Source organism: Lichenostomus cassidix, chromosome 2 (assembly GCF_008360975.1).
Source record: "Lichenostomus cassidix isolate B80296 chromosome 2, HeHo_3.0, whole genome shotgun sequence".
NCBI classification, from domain to species: Eukaryota; Metazoa; Chordata; class Aves; order Passeriformes; family Meliphagidae; genus Lichenostomus; species Lichenostomus cassidix.
The window spans coordinates 132492045-132519391 of NC_139482.1; the positions used below are offsets into that span (position 1 = coordinate 132492045).

At 37.1% G+C, this 27347-nt stretch overlaps 1 protein-coding gene across 1 annotated transcript in view; it reads right to left on the reverse strand.

Annotated features, from left to right (window-relative positions):
* Positions 1-27347, reverse strand: part of LRP12 (LDL receptor related protein 12) — a 51111-nt gene that overhangs the window by 15635 nt on the left and 8129 nt on the right. The window contains exon 2 of the mRNA XM_085053391.1: positions 6018-6074. Within this exon, the coding sequence (XP_084909517.1) occupies positions 6018-6074 (57 nt within the window). The remainder of the gene's footprint in view (positions 1-6017; positions 6075-27347) is intronic.

Sequence of the window (27347 nt, forward strand, 5' to 3'; positions counted from 1 at the left end):
CCAACACCTGTCATATAGCATATACACAACCTTCACATAAATAGGAAGACTAGAATGCTCTCACTGCAGAGATTCAAATTATGAGGAAGTCTAATTGGTCAGAGAACACATTAAAAATAACTGCCCTCTGTGCTTTTATTTTTCAATTTTATCACTGATAGTCCAAAACCTGCAAGCTGGCAAAGTGTACTGGTAGCCCCATCAGTTACACACAGGAATCTGAACACAAGAACTATTACAATTAAGGAAGCACTTCCACTATTGTCTGATCTTCAAAAGCTTTTGGAATTCCTATTTGATTAAAATAACCAATCGGAACTGATGCCATAAACAAATGTGATGAAGAATGAACTGCATTTATAACAGTGCAAAAGTTGCAATAATGTAATTTGTGGACAGGTTATTGTATTTATTTTTATGCATAATCAAGCTTTTAAATAATTTTGTAATACTGTAGGGACCCGAAATTAAAAGAAGTTATAATCTTAAATTATTATTATTATTATTAAAGTATTTCTATATGGCATAACAAATACATTTGAAAATATATTTTTAGAAGGATTAAAAGACAAAAATGCTGGCATATGTCTGAACTTTCTGTATTAACTTAAATACAGCAGCAAAAATAAAACTCAGTAAATTTACTAGTTTCCTGTGTATCTGTAAGAGAATAAAGTTTTAAATATTTTTTCACATGTTCCTTTTTAGAGCTTTATTCATGCTGCACAATTAAGTATTAACGTACCTCAATGGTAGAACACAGGAGCTGCCCCAATATCTCGGGGTGAAAAGGTCACAAAATACAGAAAGATATTATTTCATTTGAATATGCATTCACTTTCCTGTTAAATTTTGAGCAAACCCTATAGGTGGTGCTCTAACACCATAATAATTTGGAACACAGCTCCTGTGTAAGTGATATTGTTATACTTAACATTTGTTCAGACAATATATGTAAGGACTTGAAAGAAAAAAACAGTTATTCAGATGATGAAATAAAATAGCAGTTTCAACAAAAACCAAAAAAACATGCAAAACAAAAACATGCAAAAAAGTAGAAGAATGTGTAAGACATTTTGTACCAAGCTTGCAAATGCTGGTAACAATTCCACATACTAGCTGGTTACTACTGAAACAGCCCCCAACTTCAGTAAGTTGCCTGGAGGTAAAATTTACACTACAACATACACCTGCTACCAGATATTGCAAACTGACAGACAAAATTTTGTCACTGAGAACCTCTAAAGAAGCTTTTAAGTTTACCTGACAAAGAAAACATTGCACTAAAATACATAAAAAATAATCCATTCAGCATGTGTTCACTCAGTTTTACAGAATTCACCTCCAAAAATATTAACATGCTAAATCCTACAGCAGTACAAACAGTAACTTGTTATACATGGAAGAAATTCCACATGAAAATCCTGTATAATCAAAACAGTACTTCCAGAGCACATGAAAACTTCTAGTTTTACTCAAACTCAGGATTTTTTTATTCTTTGTTTGCAGAACCAACCTTATCCCCATAATTTCTATATTATTTTATTAAGATGTCTTTTTCTCTGCTTCCAGTAAAGCTCACACTACAGAGCTGAGGGCAAAATATGACCATTTGCAACAGCCTCCAATATGGGGAGAGAGAAGAAGACTATGGAGGACATGAGGGAGCAAGAATGACCACAGGCACAATAATATGAGGTGAACAAAACTGTATAAGTGCTGTAGAAGAGAGAAAAACTGAAGAAAGTATTCATATGACAAAGTAAATGTTCAAAAAATAAAAGGGAATGGACTTGAAAAGCTAATTACAGCTTACTTCAAGTTGACTAGATAAGCTAAATGCACTTACATACTTGATATATATTCATGCACTAAAAATCTCTTACTTATAACTCAGAAGACAACAGAAATCTCCTGTTTGCTTAAAAAGCCTATAAAGGTCAAGATCAACTGTACAGAAGCTGCACTTCATAAGTGCTGTGTTTTTTGAGAAAGAATAATTTCTCAGCAAGATTTTTAAAATCAAGGATAACCTCTTGAAATAGAACAGCTTTAAAGGGAATACAATTTATAAAGACAATAGCAAGCCTTTATAATAAATTCCTGACGCTCTGCCTAATTAGGATGTTTCTCTTACACCTTTTGAGACTATAATGTAACATACATTTTATTCATGTATATGTAAACATGCAGAATGTAAGCAACATCAAGAAGGATATGGGATAAAAAAAAAATCCTACTGGCAGCACATCAAACAGAAATGTATCAATAGAGTCAAACATCCTTACTTTACGTTGCAGAAAATTTGGACTTTTAATCTCAATTGCTGGCAGCCCTGCAAGCATTTGTCACACAGGTCAGTTATGTTTAGGACAACTTAAAATTACAGGAAAACCGATTAGGTTTGGAATAATTTATTTAAAGTGTTAAAAATACATAAGTGAACAGCAGAATGGAAATTAGAGGAGTCAGGATAAAAGGAATTGAGTTTGCAACCAAGGCTGAAGCATGAAAGAAATTGAGAAGGTTGCATTGTGGAGAAGCAAAGACACCCAGTGATGCACGCCCAAGATGTTCTCAAATCTTATGCTGGTGGCTGTAAGATCTGGAGGGGGGAACAAATTCCTCCTGCACAACCATTTCTACCATGAATGTTGTCTCTGCCTACATTCCCCTCAATGCTCTTGTATTCTTTGGCACAATTCTGCTCATCCATCTCCCACCTGTTTCAAACTCTTTCCTTTCAGAACCTTTATTCTATTAACAATCTATCTGCAATTGTTTGTTACTATGATATAAATGTTCAGTAGATTGCAATACTCCAATTAGCACTGAGGATGTTTCACATATTATAGTGTAAAATAATGGTGAAAAGAGCTGTGCACATAATTTTCCAGTGTATGTAGATTTTCCTGTAGACTTTTTAAAAAACATATAGAATAGTTTTTCTTACTTCCTTCTTCCTGAAATTTGTTTACCATCCCATATTACAGAACATTATCCTAAACTACAGGGTGTTGACTGACAAACAAAAGAGGGTGAATGAAAAGTTTACCAAATTTAACTAGCAAGTTGTAACAAGAAAATAATTAAGAAACCAATGCAAAAATTTGGTAGCAAGATCTAGAGAAGCAAAGTATCTGTAGTGAGAGTGAACAACATGTCAAGGAAAAAAGTCACTTCAGAAAAGCAAGGAGAGGGAGATTAGGGATTTATCTTCACAGTAATGCCAGGAGATTAGTTGAAAAGATAAAAGAATTAGCTTTCAATGTGAACCACAGGATGATAAGGTATGCATTATATTGGACATGGTAAGGACATGAATGCAGCTGGATAAATGATCTGAAGGTGTTTAAAACAGCTTAGAGTAAAAAGCGAATAATGTTGTGATAAAGTCTAAACCGTGAATAGGGAGGATAATTATTGCATTGTAACTCACAGGAGCCACTGAAAGTCTTATTTGGAGAACTACGGGGGAAGAAGGCATAGGAATCTTTGCCTCCAGGTCAAGCCCAAAAGCTTGAATTTAAAATGCCCTTTGCTTTGCAATACAGAGACACATTCAGTAAAAAGAAATTATATACATATATATATATATATATATATAAAACTGTTATGAACAACTGTTTCCACCAGTGGCTGAAGTTCTTTAAAATGCAGAGTGAGGGGTTGGGGAGATGGGGGAATTGGTTTTGCAATTGTGACAATTATGGCTCAACATACCTCAAAGACAGACCTGAAAATACTTCTGAACTTTTCAGATTTTAGAGACATAAAGACTTGCACTGTAGTGATAGCTTAGATGCAAAGAGACAACATTCCACTAATTGCTGTTGGTAGAAAAAGCATGCTCATATATTAGAGGTGTACCTGTAACTTGGCAGATATAATATACAGCAGAAGCATAAATATCAAAGACCACAGAGGTCTGTGCTACTAAAACATAATTTAGTAAGGTAGATCACGTAGTCTTACAACAGCAGCATGACAGGAAATCTACCATCAAGACAAAAATTTAATTTTAAATCCTGTCTCTGTAGCAACTGTCCAAGAAAATCACTTGCTTGGTTTCAACATCAAGTGAAAGCTGGATTTAGAAAGATTAAAGGCCAGATGTCTTTGGTTCCATTTTACAGAAATTCTGCTTTAAATTGTTCTGCTAAGTATAAAGCTGTCCAGGTATGCTTGATGAAACATAACCTGCAACTTTGAAAATACGTTTGGGAGACCACATTTATTTAAAAGGAACTAAAAAAAAATAATCTAATCCATCCCCATATTTTATACTTGGACTATACACAACATTTAAGATGTACATACAAAGAGCAGTAAGGAAAATGCTACTGGATGTTCTATATGCTTTCTTTAGGTTGTTCTTAACAGACCACCCCTTCCCTCAAAATCCCCCAGTGAAGAACTTCCACTTTGTATTGAAAAAGAAACTTATGAGTACCATATTTATTCTTCCCCATCTGGAAAGCTATTTTAAAACATAAGAACATCAGGGCTACTTTTATACATTTTTTCTTTTGTTACTATTTGTTTTTAAATGAATCTTTCGTCTCAGAAGTTACAGTTCTATCTACCAGCTGTTGCTATCTTGCTTTGTACAAAGTATGTTGTGTTCTGCTCTTCTTGGCAGTGCCTATTCAGGCATGCTGGCCAAAGTACTGGCAGCAGAGTCAAAAATTCCATTCACCTCTTGCCCAGCAGATGCTTTTCTGTCTGTATTGTGACCTGTGACACAACTGTTGCAGTAAACAAAGGAGTGAGGGGTTGTTAAAACATACCCTGAAAGCTGCATAGTTAGATTTCAGGCTTCTTGTCTCATACATTCCAATTCCGGTAACAATTGTACCAACAGGGACAAGGAGCTATGTTGATATTTATTATTTACAGTGTGCCATAAATGCAGTATATATGATACTTGGTGCACCAGTGCTGTTGAAAAGCAACATCATTCTTCATGATGCAGCAGAAGAATAGAAAAGAAAGATCTTCCATAATTAGACTTTTAACAGTCTTTGAGTGGCAAACAATAAAAGGGAAATAGAAAGCAGTGGGTGTAACAGAGACCATCCACTGACTGTAAATTTATCCAAAAACTTAACCACACAAATAGCAATGTAACGTTTAAAGCAATACTGCAAGGCTAACTACAGTGAGATGTACAAGCTGTTCTCAAAAAGGTTTACATTTCGACTTTGTAGGGATTAGTTGGCAGCTTCCCTATGGAAAGAATCAGGCTTGTATTCTGCTACCTGCTGAGGAGCCTTTATCTCCCCATTTGCACATATTCTGAGTATCTGTGTTATAAACCACGCCCAGCAGCTGCTGACACTGCACAGCATCTGAAGAACAAAGACTGAGCACCAATAATGCCTCAATGGCCACACAGTCCCATCACTAAAACACAAAAGTCCCGACTAAGGCTGCTGCCCAGAGGCCTAAGACTGACTTATTGGAAGAGAACACAGAAACCTTTGAGCAGTGTGTGCTGCTTTTATATCCCATATTCTCCCAGTATCTCACCAGTTTCTCAGTTTCATGAGTTCTAAATTTTTTTTCTTGTACTAAGGAAACTGTGCAGTCAAGTGTACAGTAGTTTCAGTTACTGCTCCAATCTAATCAGGTGAAACACATAACTCTTGGATTTTTATTATTTGATAGTAGCAGAGTCCAAAATTACATTTCAGTAAATTTCATTTCACAAAAACTTTACTGTGGAAAGAAAATATCAATTCAACTTAAACCAACTTTTCTCTTAGTTCAATGTTTGTATGGAAAAATAATTAAGCAGTCCACTTAGAAAGGCATAATCTGTTCATGAGCATGCAGGTATCAGTTTTATCTTATGAGAATTTTTCCATGTTCCAGTTGCTTCATTCCTTATTACATGCTGCAAAAGGCAGTAATAATTTTTATAGCCAAATATCTCTTCATAAGATACCAGGTGGCTTTCAATATTTACTATTTAAGTCATGCATGAAATTTAAACATTACAAAAAATGACTTACCCGTTGACACTCCTGAAATATGCACATTTTCAGAATGTTCTGCAAGAGCACCATTTCCTAAAATTAAACATAATGAATAAGCTAATTTCCAAGATAAAATTTGTAAAAATTCTTCAGATACCTTTTTACAGAACAGAAAGAACAAACTTGAAGTTATTTTAATTAATATTAAACATGAAAGGTCCTACATAAGTTTTATCATAAATTAAAGAGAAAAACTAGAGGAAAAAGTTACAATACAATAAAAAACCCCCACCCAAGCACTGTTAGTTTACTAGGAACAATTAGACATACTAGAAAGTTAACGAACAAGCAGAGACTGATACTGGTAGTTTTGAGAAACTTTATGCATTTTAGATGGTAGACTGCATTCTGCACTGAGTGCTATTTTATTTTCAAGAAAGGTTTGTTTCAACGCATCTTCCCCATCTCCTTCTGGACCAAGATTTGTAAGTAAATGCTATGCAAATAAAGACATTCAGGGGACTATATCCATCTATTTCATAAGAATTGCAGCCTATACCCTTTACCCAGAAAGACAGCTCAGGTCCAGCAGGGAACCACCTGCCTTCAAGAGTAACTCCCCACCAACGTTCATTAAAATGAACTATAGTTGCAAAGATGAACAAGACCTGTTGTCATCAAGAGTAAGAGACAAAAAAGTTAACCCTCCAAATCCCATACTACTTGATACTTCTCCAAAGTAAAACAAGTCTGCTAAAGCCAACACATTTGCTGGCAGGCAGCAGTCCTGGTACATTATGTCACATCAAGTTGTATTTGTGTACATTTTTCCCTTCCTTTACCCATCACCCTTTCTTTTAACCTTTACAACATCTTTTTAATGAAATCTTTCAGACATTTCACAAGGAAAGAGCTACTTTGATACATAAGCTCCTTTGAACACAGGCAGTGAATCTAAAATGTAAAATACTTCAGTAAGCAAATCTTAAAACCACAACTCTCAGTCCCTCAAAGTTTTGTAATATTGAAGATTTGCCATGTCACACAGATTTTCATGCATGTGACATCAGTTATTCTACCAGCACTGCAACATAAGTGTGGTACGTCTGGGTAGTAAGAACCTTAAATATTTGAAGAAAACACAAATTCCTTTTATACCAATTTAAAGACTCTTACAAGTTGACCAAGAACATAATATACCTAAGCCAGCACCTCAGTGCTCCTCCGGTGCACTGCTTACATGTAAGATGTTTCAGAAATTGCTCCCAGGGTTGACACCAAATACAGAAAAAAAAAATTTTAATTTCTTAAAGACACAACACAGTAGAAACCTGATGATCAGAATTTGCAGAAAAATAGCAAATTCATTTATTTTTTCTAAGTTCCTTGGCTCTTCAAAGTGACATGTTTCCCACCCCATTTTCAGTGTACTAATTTCACTGCATATATTTACATACCAAGATGCTTTGTCGCAATTGTTAAAAAAAACTCCACTGCAACAATTCTCCTCAATGTTCAAAACACTGAAGTATTTTTAAAACAAAAGCTATTTCAAATACTGTATAAGTGAGCCATTATTTTTCAAAGTAAAATATACTTCTAAGTTTTAAAAAATTGTTCTCCACATAATTTCTCCATTATGTGTATCACTGACATGCCACAAAATATTGCCACTCTGATTGTGTGTACATTAACCCATAGCTCTCAATTTACAAAAGAAACATCTTTGCTGCAAAATTATTTTTACTTGTTACTAACTCCATTGAAGCACATTTCTGATTGTATTGTTTTCTATTATTTCCATCAGCATAAAGAAAACATTAACACATTTCAAGACCTCTTGTTTTAACCTAAGAATAGCTTACTGACATTTCATCTTTCAAATACACTAGGAATTATTCACCTTTTTATTTGCAAAAAGGGGCACTAGCACATAGAGCTGTATCTGTAGTTGATACTGAACACTGAAAACAAACATCATGACAAAAAAAGAAGGAACTCACAAAGATCTGTAAATACGAAAAACCCTGAAGTAATTACATTGAAGACAGTCAGTATCTGAGCATTCCACTGACGCTCCAAGAATCTGAATTCCTGATAAGCTTCCTGTACATTAAGACCAGGAAAAGAAAAAAAACCACAGTACTAATGAAATCAGTTCTGATTAAAACATGAAAAGACTGACATAACACTGAAGTGATGGAAAACAAAGCCAAGTATATATATATATATATCTCAAAGACTGACATAAACTATTAATCAGTAATAATGAGAAACATACTAAAATGGGAACTTGCATCCAAATCCCGTATGTGTTGATTCAGAATGGGTTAAGAAAACTTAAGTCAATACCTAAAGAGACAACACCTGAATATTTTCCATCTAAATATGCTTTACAATCTAACAATTAATCTCTTGAGATAACGTGATGTCACATTTATTGTCAAACTAACTTCAGTGATTAGTCAGAAATGGCACTAATGTGTGATGATGAAGCCTAAATTTAGATCCAAGTACTATAGTATTAAAATAAGGCCTTTTTTCTTAAAATAAACTCCCAATAAACTTCCATTACATCAAAGATGAGAAATCTCTCAGATTATTACTTCCTATTTTATTGAAAACTGTCATTGAAATAGAGTGTGTTCAGATGCCATTTAAATGTTACTAACTGCTGACACCCTTATGAAATTTTTAGGCAATGACACTTATATGATTTCAACAAATAATCACATGGTTCCATATAAAGCTAGCCTACTAGAATATCAATCTATCAGATAACAGATCAGTAATTTCTATTAAGATATGGGAACATAATTATCTTTGAAGTTCCTGCTAGTCTATTTAACACAGCAGAATATGAAATTGTAAAAAAAAAAAATTCTTAGGTCACCATTAAGTTTTTATATGTCTTCATGTCCTAAAGAAGTATTTACTACTTGTTCTCATTTCAACCTGAAGTTTTAAACTGAAACATGTGCCCCCTAACAAAAGTTAGCACTAAGTTTGTCCTTATCAGTTACAGAAGTGTGACAGCACAGCGTGAAGATACACCCCAAGAATCTCCTGCCTTCCGTTCTGCCTGTGAGAAACCAAGATTGTTTTTTTAAAATGAACATCTTCCTTTTTTTTTTTCCTGGTGACTTAAAAGAAATCCCTTGTGTAACCATGACTATACTCATCTTCTTTACATCCTTTTATAAACACTTAGTACAAATGCAAAACAGAAATGTATATCAGCTTTAGCCCTGCAGCTTAGGACATGGTCAGCAACCACACGTAAGTTAAAAAATTCAAATGGCCGAGGATCGAGATAAAATCAAGCTTTTTGTTTTTCCAAGCAAAACAAAACAAATTGGCAAATAGAATATGAGATTTTAAACTGCTGGTAACTTACAGGTTAAACAAAAGTATGGAAATACTTTTAATGGCTTTCTACTGAGGTGCACATGAATTTGCTGCTATCATTCATGGTAGTATCTCTGCAGATTGCTTGACTGCATATAAAAAAACTCACCCAGCTGGTTATTTAATGAGTTGGACTCTTAAAAGAATGTTTTACAGCATGGAACAACCTCCAACTTTTGAGATGCCTTTCTGTCTTCAACAAATTAAAAAAATCTCTCAAATGTTCAGAGAAAGAATGGTTATGGTCAAAGTTGTTCACTGATTCTGATAGATGTATCAATAAAATTTTATTTCACTTTCACAGCACAAAGCCAGTCCTTTTGACCTCTACCAATTTTTTCTATTCTACTCAAATCCTCTGGGCTGCAATGCCACCTCATCTAAGGAGCAGGCAGAGACAGACAAGTAGTTCCACAGACACTTGAATTAATTCCTTTTGATTCATGTCTCACAGCTGACCGACCACAGAATCAAGCAAGATGACACTAGGTTTGCCTTCAAGTTTTCCAGCAGTTGGGGAATTTCTCCCCTATGAATCTACATTAAACTACGGTAAACATCCCATGCCTCACCCTGAAAATCCCAACACTGTCACAACATCAAATCCGAACATCCTGATCCAAGATTTTTACACGTAATCTGGAGAGGTGAACAGAACTAGCCAAAAGATAAAACCCATAGCCTTGGAAGGTATTTACCTCACTAACTACTTCTGAGTTTCATCACAGATAGGAGATTAAATACAGGCCAGGGGAGTGGGGCTGGCAACAAGGAAAATGTGGCAGCAGCAAACACTTCAGCTAACGAGCAAAGGAAAAGAATGCTTTCGCACTTGAAAAACATGACGTTTGGAAAAATCAGCTGCCAAGTTCTGTATCTTTGAAACCCAGATAGCAGCAGTGATGCTGAGCCTCATTGTGGAGAATAACCACAATGCAGCAGCCTTATTTCAAGATGTTACACCCCTACATCTGTCATTCCCCAAAGCCTATGCAGCACAGCTCTCTCAAAATGGGATGAGTATCAAAGGATTATGTCCTTTTTTTTTTTTTTCTTTGCTGAGGATAAAAGCCTATAGTCGTGATATGAGCTACACCTCTGATTTTTACTCAAATGCATGCATTTCCAAAAAACATAGCCAAACAGACCCCTGCTCACCTCTGCCCTCCCATAAATTAGCGCCCCTTAGTGAAAATATTCAGATTAAACAAGACAAACTTCTGCACTCCAGATATATATATATATATGAACTTGAAGGCTTCAGACAAAAAACAAGTTTAGGTAAATACTGATATATTTGAAAAGCAAATGACTCTTATATTAAGCCACTTTGATTTCAATTTGACTAAAATTAGTAATACTAATCTAATACAGTGAAATGATAAATACTGCCAAAGCACACAGAGAGATATGGTACAAGCAGCTTTGTCTACTGTGATTATAAAATCAAATTCTATAACTTCAGTTTGAAAGAACATCATGTACCTTGAGACGAAGTTAAACCCAGATTGTGTTTTACAGAAAAATTGAGTGTTGAAACGAAAAATTAAAAGAAAAAAAAAATCATAGTGGCAAAGGCCATTTAAGTCACCTTTATTTCTCCTGTTACACTAAGTAGTTACTGTCCACAAAGAAAAATCATGCACACCTATCTCCATTGAAGCTAAATTCTTCTGTATCAAGATTAAGCCTGGGCCATTATCCTTAACAGCCAAATTACAACCCCCTATAAATAGAACTGTATAAATTGAAGAAGTGCTGTAACTGAATGGCTCTGAAGAGAGAGCTTTTTCTAAAGTACCTTGAGTTAAAAGGTACTGTGGTGCAAAATGAATGCTACATAAGCAGACTGGACAGGATATTTTTCTTGAACCACAATTATCAGGGACAAGAGATCAACAACAGTTCTTGTATATAATGTGTTTCTAAACACCCTTTATCGTGATATGTGTTCAATTTGCTTTACTTTAGACAAAGTATTTCATGGCCAAACTTCCTTTCTTCATCATACTCCCAAAATTCCTTTCCACTCTGTATCTTACAAAGCTGTCTCTTGTCACCTGAAGTTACCTTGTACTATTCTTCACCAAGTTTTGCTTTCAACTGACCAAAATAAGGTTACTACAAGCTTTCATGAGCGAACTGGTGCTGCCTTCCATATTACCTCACTAAAAAGCCACTTAGCAATGGTACTTTGACTCCTGAGCTCAAATATAAAAATAACCTTCTTCATCTACAGATATGGGAGCTGGAAAAATCCATGATGCCTCTGTAATATCCAGGCTTCTTGGAAATTACCCTTTTTGACAGCACAGTTTGTGACAATCCCAGCCAGTGGCACACTTCCTGCAAATGCCTAAGCACAGCTGAGCAGAGACAAGCTCCCACTGAAGATGCCATGTGTCCTGCTGAACACGGCCAGGCTCCTCTGCTGAGTCTGTGGGAGAAAAGTGCAAAGGCCACTGCCTACCTACCACGTCTGTGGCTAATCCACAGTTATGATGTTATAGTTCAGAGCAGGGCATGCAGGAGACCAATAGAAAAACCAGTACTACTACTCTTCTTCAGATAAACAACATGACCTATAAAGGTTCTTTCCAACACAAACCATTCTCTGATAAAAGCATTAGTTCAGTATGTAAATCAAAACACTGTATTGAATTGTTTACTTGTGGGTCACATGCAGTTAACGAGCCAAAAAAATAAGTTAGTAGCCTCCTCTGTCTTTTGACTCATTATTTACAACCTCATCTCTTGAACACTTTCCTTATATTTGTTAAACTAATGTGCATTAGAATTGAATGCATTAGCTGCAGGAATTTAGTGCTGTAACCACAGCCAAGAGCTACACATGCATAGGTATACGGACACACTACTGCCAAGCTCTCCTGTACTGCAGAAGGATCAATACTCAGTACACTAAGAGTACCAACTGAAAGAAACACTTTCTGTAATCTCAGATCAACATGACCGTATGAAAAGGACTAGACTTGTTTCTCCCTCATTTATAACCCAAAGTCTCAAAGAGTATGGTTTCTCCTGTAGTTTCTGTTCTGTGCAACATGTGCTCTCTGACCACTGCTAAATTATACTACAGAAATTCAAATTTTGCCTTCCTCAGAAGACAGGAAGAGCTGCATGTGTGTTTCAAATTACAAGAGAGAAGGCACTGAAAGTGAACCACACAGTGGAGCAAAAGGAAAAAAAAAGTGCAGTCTAATAGTTTGAAACTCACCCTCCCAGAACAGTCCATGAAATAGGGAGTTACTGCTACAGGGAATGCTTCAAATTAAGGTGCAGCAGAGCTCAGAACACACAGTCCACTGAAGCCAGGCAACCATTTGTAATATCTCTATATCCAGTAAAAAAGCAAAGCAGCAGTATCATTACCAAATTTCTACAAAACCAGTCACAGCCGTTGCAGATGCCACCATTTTACTATTTTCTGCCACCTGATGCCTTAGTTTACAATCACTACATCCCTTTGATTACATACACGTGAAATAAAGTTAGTTTGTGCACCAATATGTATTTGGGTCAACTACTCAGAATAAGATTCACAAACCACAGTAATCTTGTATTTTCCTGTATTTACTGTCTTTTTTTAACATAACGTATTGCACTTTGACCACGAGTTTTTGTCTTACACCCAACTGCTGCTTACTTCCTTGACAAAGGGCAACATGCAATTCATGACAAAAGGCAATTAAAGCATCGTGATAAGGGATGGTTTTAATGACTTTTAGGCATTACCTCATCAATAGCCTCCAGTGCAGCAGCAGAATCTTTGGAAGAGTTATTGACAAATTTTGTATTCTTTATTTTTAAATCAACAGTTTGGCATTAACTAGTTAAGTTCAGGTATTTTTCCTTATTTCCTTAGGGTTAAGTACTGGAGCAATGAGAATTTCAGGTGATCATCTGTAAATCAGATTTAAAATGCGCAGCAAGATGCAAAGTATTCTTTATGTGAGGGATGGATTAAACAACCATTTACTTTAATATAAAATTACACATGCAATACACAAAAACATTGTGCAGACATCAGTCAGAATTCTCTGCTAAAGGCAAGGATAGCAACAGTGACAGCCTTTGTTCCAAATTCCAGTAACAGAAGAACATCTGCTACAAAGAGGATACAGTCAATGTATCTAAAATTTCAAACAGTGAAAGCGAATGTTCACAGGAAATGAGAAAGTGTTGTATAGTCGCATACTAAAATGGTAAGTAATTTCTTTAATTAAGGAACAAATAAAAATGACTAACAGATGAAACTATACTGAAATAGTGGTTTTATTTAAATGTTTAATGAAACAAAAGCTAGAAATAACAACATAAAATTTCACTGTAAAAGCAGATAAAGCACAGAATTTGTTTACAATACTCAATGCTGTTATTTTATATGGCACCATTTTTATTTTAGACCAACTGTGGCTTTATTTAGTAAACTAAGATGAAAACTGAAGAATCAATTCTGCAATGGAATAATTTTATGTAGGTTTAAGATTTCTTTTTTACCTTTAACAACAACCAGTATCTACCATTTTGGGCTTAGGCAATTATTCTTGGGTATAAAATGACGAGTATGGTGCTGCTGAAAGCCTGCACTGTATACTCAAAACTTGTCTAACATTGCTTTCTTTTAACCACTCTCTTATTCTTATACTGTCTTTCTCTCAGAGGGACTTCAAATGACATGTAGTTGCATGGCACTTTTGAAAAACAGATCTTTATTCATTTTCTTGGTGAATAAAACAGTCATGAAGCTTCCAAGTCTGCATTTGCTGTACAAAGCCTAAACTCAAAAGCCAATCAGTACTTATATGAACATCACACATATCTTCTTGCTATAAGTAGGGCCACAAAGGTGATCAGAGGGTTGGAGCACCTCTCCCATGAGGAAAGGCTGAGAGCTGTGATTATTTAGCCTGGAGAGGAGAAAGCTCTGGGTGACCTTATTGCAGCCTTTCAGTGCCTAAAGAGGGCCTAGAAGAGAGCTGGAGAGGGCCTGCAGTGACAGGACAAGGGCTAATGACTAAACTGAAAGAGAGCAGGTTTAGTTTGGATACCAGGAGGAAATTCTTCACTGTGAGGGTGGTGAGGAACAGAGAAGTCTTCTCCCCATAAAAATGCCCCATCCCTGGAAGTGTTCTGGGTCAGGTTGGATGGGGCTTGGAGCAATCTGGTCTAGTGGAAGGTCTCCTGCCCACAGCAGGTGGAGTAGATGGTCTTTTGATAGCATAGGCCATTCTATAATTATATGATTTTATAATATTGAAAACACTGAATTAAAAATCTCCAAAGATAAATACCCTACTACTTTTATATTCCTTAGCATTGTAACTTTATCTCCACACCTAAAAAAAGTCTGCATTCTTTCTTCAAAAGTTGACTATTACAACACATACTCTAAAAATCTAAGTTCACTACATCAGCGAATGCTTTGAATTTGAAGAACATTCAGTGATCAGGTCATTACAAATCCACTAGCTTTTCAACCAAAACATAATACATCCTTTATTCCTGATGGTTTTATGGTGTGAACTTGGGATTTGTCTACACTAATATTTTATTTCAGGTAAGGGGTATGTTTCTTAATCTCCTGATCTGCTCCACTTCCTGTGCTTCCGCTCTCATAACACTGTGGCCTTGGAACCAGCAAACTGGATTTCTTTTAGATTATATGCTCCTACTTGTATGGGTACTAAGTTTTCTGGGCCACACTAGAGCTAGTCCAAGGAAAACCCTTTAGAAACATATACAGCACCAACTTATGTCTTCAGCAATAACTTGTTTTGCTCCACAAATCCCCTCTTGCCAGGCTGTGGGATGTACCAACATGGACACTCCCAGCTAGCCAACACCCCAAGCATGTCCTCTGTTCACCACAGCTCCAGTGCTGCCAGGGAAGCTTCACCTCAACTTCAGGAATGCACTGAGCCTCCGCAGCAATTCAGTGTAAGCAACACAAATTCTCCTTCTGGATTCATCAGGCAGTGCATACATTATTCACTAATATTACACCAGTGGTGAATGCTGTTGCAACACACATTATGAAAATGTATAAAATTCTGTATCATCTGAGATGTGTGCATAATACAAATTTGATGTAGATGCTGCCAGCCAGATGATGCTGGAGTATTAAAACAAAGCTCACAGCACCACCAGGACACATCAAGCAAACATCTGGAAGATGCTGCAGTCTACAACTGATTCACATTCCTGCTCCACAGGTGTGGCTTCCAGTCACTTTCCACTCTTCCTTGTATTCTGAGTCTGCTATCATTAAAATACAAAATTCTAAAGTAGCAGCTAAACAAAGTTAAGACAAGGAATTTTGTATGAAAATTTCAGAACAAAAAAAAAATTAAAAAACACAGTTAAAGCTTCTCAGTTGTTGTTTTAAAAGGCAGGGACAGCAAAGAACCTGACATTATTTTTTTATTCTCACTCAAAAATTCCACAAACTATTTATAGACAGCTCTAATATACTTGGCAGCAAGCAGTGGAAATTGGAAATCTAGCAGAGACACTGGCTCAGCTTCAACAAGATTCCTGATTTTAAGCACATAAGTAGTTCTATTCATGTCGCACCCTACACTTCTGCCCAGTCGGGTATAAAGGAGGTTACCTGATTGACCATTGCCTGCTGTACATGTTCTCAGGTGGTAACCTAATGCAGCATTTCACATTAGACGGAGAGTAGGAAAAAAACACCAGACTACCAAGCCAAATTAAACAATTCATACAGTGAATACAGCCTCCTAAATTACAGCTAAATCTCTGAGAAAAAAAAAAAAAAACGAGGAAATCAGAGGAAAAGGGAGTAGATCAGAAACTAGCAGGGGAAGCAGGAGAGACTATATTGCCTATCCATCCTTAAATGAGCTATGTCCTTCATAAGGCTTAGAAGCCTATTCTTAACTGATTATACCCTATCAATAATCGGAACCTAACAATCTGACCTCCTATTTGGAAACTTTCACTGCTATATTACTTAAAAAAACCTAGAAAAATCCTAAGTTTCTAGCTATTTTGAACAGCTATGGTTAAAGTACTAAAACTCTATTTTAAGAAAGGACTGCTCAGACCATTTGTACATGTTCAACTGCAGTAACTATTCTTTTCTGAAATTCCATTTCAGAATCTCAAACCATGTCACATTTGAGAAGTGCCAGACTAGGGGAAAATTTTGATGTGTGGGCTGCACAGTGCTTATACAGTAGGAGGAAGAGCATTGCAGATTTGATTCATACTCTTCACATGCTTTGTACTTTTACCTACTGGTTTCTTTAAATTACTGTTGCAGTAATAAAAATTGGTTTTGTTTTTGCATCATGCTAAATTATTTCTCATCTTAATTCTTTGTAAGTACAGGAACAAATGTTAGCACACAACAGACTACGTAGAGCTGGTATATTTTTAAAATTTAAAATTAAAAAACCCTAACATCAACAAACCTGTTGATTTCATGACTCTATTACAAGTGATGCTAACAGCAGGGCTTCATCAGGTCATATATTCTTAAAATATATTACTGCTGGCTATCCTCTTTTTCTCTTATAATTTGGGTCCAGGCCATCTTGAAAAAGTGCTAACAGAAGAAATTAAATCATTATTCATAAATAATAAATGCAACGACCACAAATCTATTATAAGCTTGCAGAAATGAAAATATAATCTTCTATCTATCCATGAATCCCTACCAGGGACCTGCAAAACATCTGTGCTTCTGGTTGCAGATTACAGTATGACTCAGATTTACAACTGATTTTTTTTCCAAAAAAGACTGAAAGAGTGTAGGAGTACTTGATATTGGAGGGTGGGGGAGGATCACGAGGGTTTTTGAAAAGAAGGAAGACATTGCTTTACTGCTGCACCTTTATTATTGAGCCTACAAGTCATGTGCCAAATAAAAAAAAAAGCCTAAGATACATCCAGAGAATAATGGTTTCAAAATCCAGAAAACTCACTGGATTAATGAAATAAAGTTACAAAATCGATTTATTTTAAGTCTTTATTCAGCAGAAGGGCTAAGACGTCACACTCCAGACAGACATCAAGGAGGGAATGTCATAGTTCTGACTGAAGCAAAAGTAGGGAACTGAGAATTCCAACCGTAATTTCCAGATCTGCTATATTCTTTTTGGAATATTGGCCTGGAATATTCACTGAACAAACCAGGGAATACTGGAGGTCAGCAGTATAGAGCTACTGAGCTTCAACTCCACCTTTATGAAGATATCAACAATAAATTAGCATTAACTGCAACACATCCCAACTGCATTCACTGTAGTGACATAAGTGACTTGACAGCAAGCAGTTTACTGGGAAAGGCGGTGAAGCAACAGCATATTTACAGCACATTTTGCACATATATCAAATACAAAAATCATAAAAGCACTGCATGTTTATTGCATCTAGGAAAAATATCCTCATTTGAAAGATAAAACTGTTTTCTTTCCTTCTTGCTATTTATTACTAGAAATAAAACTTTGATTTTGACAACTTTTTATACTCTTCAATGTGTTTTGCTTTCTTTCTGATAGCATTAAAAAGCACTGTAGAGTTTCCAAGAACACTTGTTTCCTTTAACATACAAAAAAGGTTCACAGAAACTACAGACCGTGCAAAGACTTGTGCAGACTTGTTTATGCACAGTCTGGTAACTGGAGTTTTTAGACCCCAAACACCTATTCACACTGAAACTGAACTTACACCAAATGTCATGCTGTCTGCCCAGCAATCTTCCAGTAACACAAGACAGAGTCTGTCCCTTGTTAATGCTTCATTGAACTAATTAAAGCATAGAGGTAACCTTGCATAGAGTAACCCTGCAAACATTCAAGAGGATTGCAACACAGCCAAAGCACAGCCAAAGGAAGAGCTCCTAAGGCAACACACTTTTGCCTGTCCTTTCAACATTTGTGAAACAATGCTTTTTGTTAATCTCATGCAAACAACCTTGTACAAAATTAATTTCATTATTTATTATGAATCATTTGATCTAGTTACACCACACTTCACACAGAAGTGGAGATGTCACTGAATTCTAAGGGAACCACAACCACATGAAGATATTTCCATTCTCACTACTGAAAAGACACTGAATTGACACAGTTCTTACTACCGTCAGCTTGAAAATTTAAATTACTATGACAGGAAAGGCTATTAATTAGCTACACATATTTTCTAGACGTGCCTGAACTATGCTGTTTATTAAATATCCTCAGGACTTAGCAAGAATAAGAGATGAACTTGCTATAACTTGCTGGTCATAACATACTGCATTCTTCAAAATACACTGTGAATCGCTACAAGTCAAAGGAGACAGACATTAATAGAAGACAGATTGCCTGCAAGACATGAAATTGATTTTACTCAGATTAGTAACTTCTTTAAAAAGGAATCAGATGTTGAAATTGCTAATGCATATTCTTGATATTAACATGCCTGCACATACACTTGCATGGGTACACTCAACAGCCATGACAGAATTCTGTGCATGGCAGTCTTGATATTTTCACATTCTTTTGTTCAAAGAGATTTGGTTCATCAAAGCAAACAAATGATAAGGGAAATATCCAATAAAATTTATAATTCAGTAAAACTTATTTCCCCTCCAGTGTTCTATGGAAGATCTATATTCTTCTTTGAGAAAACTCCACTATAGCTACTGCATTGATTCAAGTAATTGATTCTAAACAGGAAACTTCAGAGACCCTCATGGATATTTTAAGAAACTCTACAAGCAGTCTATATGTACTTATATAATTTAAAAACCAATAGACAAATTGGTGCATATTGCTAAGACCCAAATTCTCTCTCTCTCTCTCTCTCTTTGAAAAGGAAATATTTTCTTTCCCCCCCTCCGCCTTTCCTTCCATGTTATCTGGTATAAATCCTAAGATTCTTGTCCTGCAAGAATAATGCTGGTGCTGTACCTCACACATTAGCATGAGTACACCTGTTTTATTTCAAACACCATGGAGTATCTTAGAAATAAATTTTCAAAATAAATTTGTGGTATGTTTGGAGTCTTCTTTACTTGGCTCATGATACAGTAATGTACTACTGCATTGCTTTTTTCCCACAACAGCACAAACAAGCTTTTCTCATTATTATAACTTTATTGTGTCAGGAACTGTACAAACAAGAAAAACAACTCTTGCTCCACAGAACTCACTGCTTTGTAAAACCTGGATATAGCACATTTCTATCAGATCAAGGAAAGGACAATAACTATACATAAAACAACTAGAAATCCCACCACATTCCAAAACATTGTCAAATGGCAGGTGCTTTACAGAAAGCAGAGCAGACAGGTGAGGTTGAAGAAAGCAAATACAATGGCTTTGTGTTTCTCATGGACAGAACTACCCAGGTGGTGGCAAGCACAAAGGAAAGAATGGCTAGGCTTGAGTAATGTTAGTAAGTGATAAAGCTACCGGTCCTAAAGAAACACAGCAGAACAACAGGAGACTAAGAGCAAGTGAAACAGAACTTTGACATACAGCTATACTGTGCTAACAACTATCTCCTCACTGTGTTTCACCTTCCCTCTCTCTACAAGTCACTGAGAACAAAGTGCAAAATTCTGAAAACCAAAGGGAAAGGCTTGACCCTTCCATGAAGCATTTGGAAAAGCCTGATTTACACTGATTGTCCTGCAGGTAGTACCAGAGACAGAAGAGCTTATATTAGATCAGTTTTAATACAGTAATTGTAAGATAAGGACAGTTAACGTTACCACCTTTATATGCACTGGAAACAAGTGCACTTCTGACAGCCAGAATACTATTTCTCATATTGCACAGGACTGTAGGGTACTGCAGCCTCTTGCCGTGGGGGTTCCCAGCAGTTAGAAAAGATGAACACAATCTTCTATTATCAGGGACTACAAATGTGAGTGTTGGATAGTATTATGATTCCACAATTGCAAAAGAAAGAAAAATAAAGTCCTTTCTGTAGAGCTAGATCTGCAATTTAGCAGAGTACAGCACAACCTCAAGACAGCCATAGTGTATTTGTAACACTGATCGAAGAGAACAGAACAGTCTGTTTCAAAACACTTAACTATGTAATTTGCCTGCGATCAAACTACATCCCTGAGACATACAAATTATTCCTGGAAAACTTTAAATGTGTTAAAGTAGACGCACAAGTAATTTAATATATGGATTCCAGTTTTGGCTTTTTACAAAGCAAGTAATTGTCACAGAAACTAAAGGATCACAACTACTCATAGATGCCATTGTTTACAAATGAAGGCTTGTTTGTATGACCCTAAACACACTTCCTCTGCCTACTCTCAGTAGTCAGAAAAAAAAGTCTCACATTTTGGTCACAAAATTCCAAATTTTATTACATTACAGTAGTTCTAAGCATTCAAAAATCTTTCTCTCATTCTTTTATGTAACATGAAATTTGAACTACATCCAGCCTTCTTCTTAAATATGCACAGATATTCCTGTCTGACTGTCTGTCAACCACATGCATGTAGTTCTGGGCAGCAAAACCATAATTTCTATCAAAGTGCTTTGCAAGGAATCGGAAACATCTATAAAATTCATGATACATGTTTTTCTCAGGGTCAAATCAACACCAATCTGGTGTCTCACTGCACTCTAAACCTTCATGTTTTAGATGCAATTTCACTGCACTTCAAAAGAGCAAAGAGATTTCCAGGAAGTTAGGTAGTTGAAACAGGCACATATACAGAGGTGTGAATCGGCCCACTCACTTCCCCTTAATGTTACCTCCTTAATGAAAAAGGCCTGTGGAGATAAATGCCAAAGAAATAAGCTTCCTCATTCCACTTAAACAGAGCCATACTTGGAACCATACCATTTCCCTCAGCTTCCACACAGCCAGCATGAGGCTGCCCATTTCCAATACTCCCGTTCTCAGGCTCACCCACATGCCAATCCCACCAGCAGAACTAGCAAAGGAGGTTCAAAGAAAACTTGCACCCCTGGGATGTGCACCAAGGAGACACAGAGAGCCTCACACTGCAGTGCTCTGAAAAACCTTACCAAACCACAAGCTTTCCATGGAGGGAAAAGCAGATGGCCACGAGTGAATGCACACACACACAAACACACGCAATCACATGCATGCATTCGCTCTAGGACAGGCTTCCAGTGACAAAGGCACAAATAGGAAGAGAGACTTAAACAGAGTAGGAGGAATGAACACCTTGGAGAAGAGAATGCCATCTAACAGGTATTTCCAAAATCCTTATCACAATTTACCCTTACATTCGTATTTATAATTACCTCCTGGTATGCTATCCTTACACCTAGTACACCTTGTCTCTTTGACGCAAGCTCTTCTGATCTATGCTTTTCTTGATCAAAAAACATTCTCGCTACTTGTTTACAAGAGTCATTAACTTCCTGAGAATAGTTTTAGACTTTTTCTTTCTGCACTCCAGCTTCCTAAAATAACTTATTAAATATACGGGATAATAAAAACAAATCTGACTCTCTATGAAAATCCCTGACAAAAAGCATTCTGATAAACACCAAATGGCTGAAGGTCAAGTTACCTAATAATTGCCCCCTCCTTTGTTCATCCAGTTCACCACCTCATCCTCCAAAAGTCACTTCAATTGTTTAATTTGAGCATATTCACTGTTACCTGGCAATGTAACTATCAATTTGAGTTTCACTTCCTGTGGATCACTCAGCTATGCACATCTGTACACTCCCCACAACTTCCAAACATGCTGGACTATTTTTACATTTGGCAAAAGAGTAACAGTACCAAAAATCCAGTCAATAAAAATTTCAAGAAAAAACCCTTACATTTCTATTTGTATTCCAACACAGAGGTTTCACTTTAAATTTGTAACTAAGAGATTCCACACAGAATACAGTAATCCACGACAAAAAATGTTCTACTTCTGCTTCCAATAAAATGTATCTGGTCTGAAGGAGCTCTTTAAGTGGCAGCAGCAGATCATCACTAAACCTCTTAAAGCACTCTGCATCCACTCACTTAAACAACAGCTGAAATATACAATAGACTGTGTTTCTAATGAGCAGATGAGAGGAAATCAGTTGGTAGTAACATTTGTAAAACCAGACAAGGATAGGAGCTGGAGTTTTAAATAAAGTAGAACAGACACTTCTCTGAAAGTAGCCTATTTCCAGTTCCACAACAAAAACTCGGCAACTGGGTATTTCCCAGACGGATGCTGTTCGCATTTAAATAATTTAGGATGACTCTTCATTCTCTGTCTTCCCTCTGAGGGCCAGACTAATCTGCCTACACTGAGAATTGAGACTTCTCTGAAGAGGAGTTCAGATCAGTAAGTCACACTCCTGTTGCCTTACATCCCTTCAATAAGCCTCTCTTTTTGCACACTGCCTTAAATTATGCCAAACCAAGACTCCCTACTTCACTCACAATCAGTATAGCACCAGAAATATGCAATAACAAACTCTATGCATGCATAACCATGAAACAGCTACTTATTTTCTGTGTTTCAGCTTCTACCTTCCTCAACATACTTTACAGAAATACTGTCAGTATTAGTCTTATTTAATAATTAAAACTCAGATAAAAAAAAAAAGAGCTTTTAGGAGACTACACAAAGAATATTTTAAAATAAAAATACTTACTGAAGGTTTACTTCCAACCATGTCACATCATGGAGCACAGTAAATTCAGATGTAAGTTAGGCCTATTCCAAAAGCATATTATAAACCTATTTTTAAGAAGAAAGCCCAGTCCCAGCAAGTCACCACTTGGTACATACACGCTTTTTATAAAGAGAGATCACATGTGAAATAACAGCCAACTAGGGAATGAAACAGCCATTTATTGGGACACTCAGATTCAACCTGTGTACAACTGAAAGAATTTTTTGAAGACAGGGATGAAGAATGCTTTGGAAAAAGAGCTAGGTGAAAAAATATACTATTTTCTTATGTTAATATCATTTACTAAACTTGACAAGCAGTTGTATTCTTTTGGATGTAGCTTCTTATCAATTCACATGAAAAGCATTGTTACACTTGTGCACTGATGGAAGCACATTACATCCCTTACAATTCCTTACTGGTAACTCTGTCTAATCAATAATAATAGTAAGTCACAGTTTAAGGGCACTGGCTTTGCTGTGTGTTGGCTATTTGAGAAATGAGGAAGGTATCTCTAGAAGAGGTCTAGTTCTGGGATAGAAGCAGAAAGGAAGTCTGGAATATTTCACGGTATCAGAGTTTTCCATTCTTCATCTTTTACTGATGGTAGATACATACGTAACTTTCTAAAATTAGGGAGCACTTTCAAGTTGATATAGAAACACTGAAGAGCAAGGCTTATTTGTGATAAAGCAGATACTGTGAAAACAGCACACTTGCAAATTCTTACAGTGTTTATACTTCACACTGATTGTTATCCACTTGACTATTTACTTGCTTTTTCTTTCTGGATCATCTGCAGAAGTACTCAGAGGCTCAGCAGTGACACAACAAGGCAACTTCCAGATGGATTCTGCCATTATCAGTGTTAGGACACCAAGGCAATATGATTTCTCATGAGATTTGTGTATTCACTCAAAATATTTTAGCTGGTTCAGTCCCCAGAAAGTACCTGGTTAGGCTTGCTGTAGCTAAAGGCAACAGTACAGATGGCATTTCTGTTGGCCTTTGTCCTCTCAAAGCAAAACAAACTGTATAGGTGTTGCAAATGACTATTTTTTAAATAGTCATGGATCATGCTACAACAGGTGACACCTCATTCTATACTGCTTCTAAAACGTTCTAAGGCTCCAATAGACGATGGCTTTCCTTTTTAGGGAATGTAGCTGGAAGAGTGACACAGGTACATTAGGCTTCAATGCATTAATTCAGCTGTAAAATAAAGGGTAAAAAAAAACCTTTCATTTTACATACATTTCACTCTATTAAAAGCCAACCTGATAACAAAATTCAGCACTTGCTCCTACATCCTTTTTAAAGGAAGGCACTGAATTTTTAAATAGTAAAAAATGTGACACAGCATGGTGACAAGTACAAGATCAATGTCAGACATAATGCCTACATGTTCAAATTCCTATTTATCTGCCTTTATATAATGAACTATTTTGCTAATTTAAGTACATATCCTTCCTGTTTAAGAGCAGATTTCCAGATATAGGGGGAAAAGCACACCCAGGACAATGGAACCCCATAAACTTCAAAACAAACTCTGATTACCTGTCTAAATAAATTAAAATATCATCAAAACACTTCAAAAATACATCAAAGTACACAGTATTTCAGTACAGGCATTAAGAAGTTGCTTAGTAGAGAATCTAACACCATGATCCTTATGTTCATAGCAGTAATTTATACACCACGTTCAACAATTCAAGTTTAAGGCCAATTCAGACCTCTTCCCCATCACAGTAACTCATCTCCCTTGAAAAAAAAATGTTTGATGTGAACATTTTAGTTGAGCAACACGCACATCTGAGAAACTGTGCATGTTTATTTCAAATTAGTGCTTTGAGCACTTTATTAGCTTCCAAAGGCGCATTATGGTCAGTAAGCAAGATCTCAGATTAAAAATTTAAATTCAGCTTTATTTTCATCATCAATAATTTCTGAAAGCTTTTGCATTTTATGCTGAATACCTTCATGACCAACACATTAAACTGCTATCTCAGACTTCAGATCCACCTCCTTTGTAAAGCCACAAAATATGCAAAGTTTCAGAAAAATGGTGAAAGAAAGTCAAACATAGACCTATTCACTTAATTCTCACATACATATTCCTGGCTTCCATGCTTTTACTTAACATTTTAAGACTGATGTGCAGCTGAATATTTCAAGACATTAATTCAAAAGAAGTCACAATCAAGCACTACTAGAACTTTCTGTTAGGCATGTGGGGTGTCTCTCAATTCCTAAGCCATGACCTTAACTTTACTCTCTGGGCAGATCTGACTTGAAGAGAGTCATTATTGTGCAGGACAGCTGCACTGCTGTGCCTCCTAATCTGCACAGTTAGAAAACAGGGCCTCTTATTCCAGGAAAACTCCTCATGGACCCTAAAGGCATCTATATTGGGTTTGCATTGCCAGGTTTTGGTAGCAGGGCGGCTTCAGGGGTGGCTTTCTGTGAGAAGCTGCTGGAAGCTTCCACAATGTCCAGCAGAGCCAGTGCCAGCCATCTCCAAAGCAGATGTCCATCAGAAATGGTGGTAAAGCCTCTGTGGTAACGAAGTCAAGAAGAACAAAAAAGTTACTGTGCAGATGCAACTGCGGCCAGAGAAGAGCAGCGTGAGAATATGTGAAAGGAATGACTCTGATGACACCAAGGTCAGTGGAAAAGGAGGGGGAGGAGGTGTTTCAGGCACCCAAGCTGAGATTCCTCTGCAGCCTGTGGTGCAGCCCATGGTGAGGCAGGTGTGCCCCTGTAGCCCATGGAGATCTACAGGGATGCAAGGATCCACCTGCACCTGTGCAGGAGACCCACACTGAAGCAGGTGGATGTTGAGAGGGGACTGTGACCCCATGGGAGGCCTGTGCTGGAGCAGCTCCTGGCAGGGATCTGCACACCCATGGAGAGAGAGCTCACACTGAAGCAGGTTTCCTGCTGTGACATCTGACCCTGTGGGGAATCCAGGCTGGAGCAGGCTGTCCAGTTCACAGAGAACTGCTGCCAATTGGAAGGAGTCACACTGGAGAAGTTCATGGAGAACTGTCTCCCATGCAAGGGACCCAACTTGCATCAATTGGAGCAGGGGAAGGACTCCTCTCCCTGCGCAGCAGCAGGGATGAACTGTGATGAACTCACCTAACCCCCATTCCCTGTCTCTCTGCGCCACTGGTGGGGAGCAGGTAGAGCTGTGAAAGAGGGAAGGGTGGGGGATGATGTTTTAAGATCTGTTTTTACTATTCATTTTCCTGCTCTGATTTTGTTAAATTCAGTTAATATCTCTAACTCAAGTCTGTCCTACCTATGACAGACAGTATTTGGTGAGAGACCTATCTCAAGGACCTTACCTCAACCCATGAACCCTTTGTTATACTTTCTCTCCTCTGTCCAGCTGCAGTTGCTTTGGTGGGTGCCTGGTGCTCAGTCAAGGTCAGCCCACTACAAGCTTTGCAGTTCCAACTGACAGTAGGGAAGTAGACTGTGCTCCTCACTAAGGGAAGAAGATAAAGGTATAGCTCTTCTCCCAAGCCTTACTCATCTACAGTGTAAAGGCAAAAGGCCTGGATACTGTCCCACATTTCCACAATGGATAAGGAAAACCAGACAGCTAGTATGGTGGACTTAAAAGAGGTTAGTAACATTATCACTCAGCTGTGGTATATTGGATTGTCATTCACATGAGAACTGTGATACCACAGGCTTTGTTACAGTGCGGACAGATGACAGACACAACAGGTAACTTGAAATCTGGGATTGAAGTAAGACAAACTAGAAGACACATAGGGAACAGGCACTGGAAACAACAGTAGCTGGATCAGCAACAACTGGGAGGTAGGTTACTAGTAACTGGACTCTATAAACATGCAGCCTCCAAGCACATCTTTCAGCAAAGCTGCTGGAGTGCAGAAATGCCAAATGCCAGTATCAGCCAGAAAAGGGACCAAAAAAAGGATGTTTAAAAACACTGACAAAAGCCATTAGCTGAATTACAAAATGTTCAAATATCTCTATTTATAGTTTATTCACTTATTTTCTAAAGTACAGGTCAAATGCAAGAATCTAATGTTCCTGTAGCATCCCTCTGCCTAAGAATACTTGGAAGGCCAGAGAGCATGATCTCAAGAAATTTCCAAGCTTTTCCTGCATTCAAACCCCTTTTCCTGCTTGCCCATAATAGTAACCTCTTAGTCTGATTAGATGCTCACTCAGTCACCATAACACCCTGAAAATTAAAGCCTGGTTCCCTTCCTCCCTTCCACTTGCACAACCCCTTAAAAAACAGCTGCTCTTGCAGCCATCTTGGCCT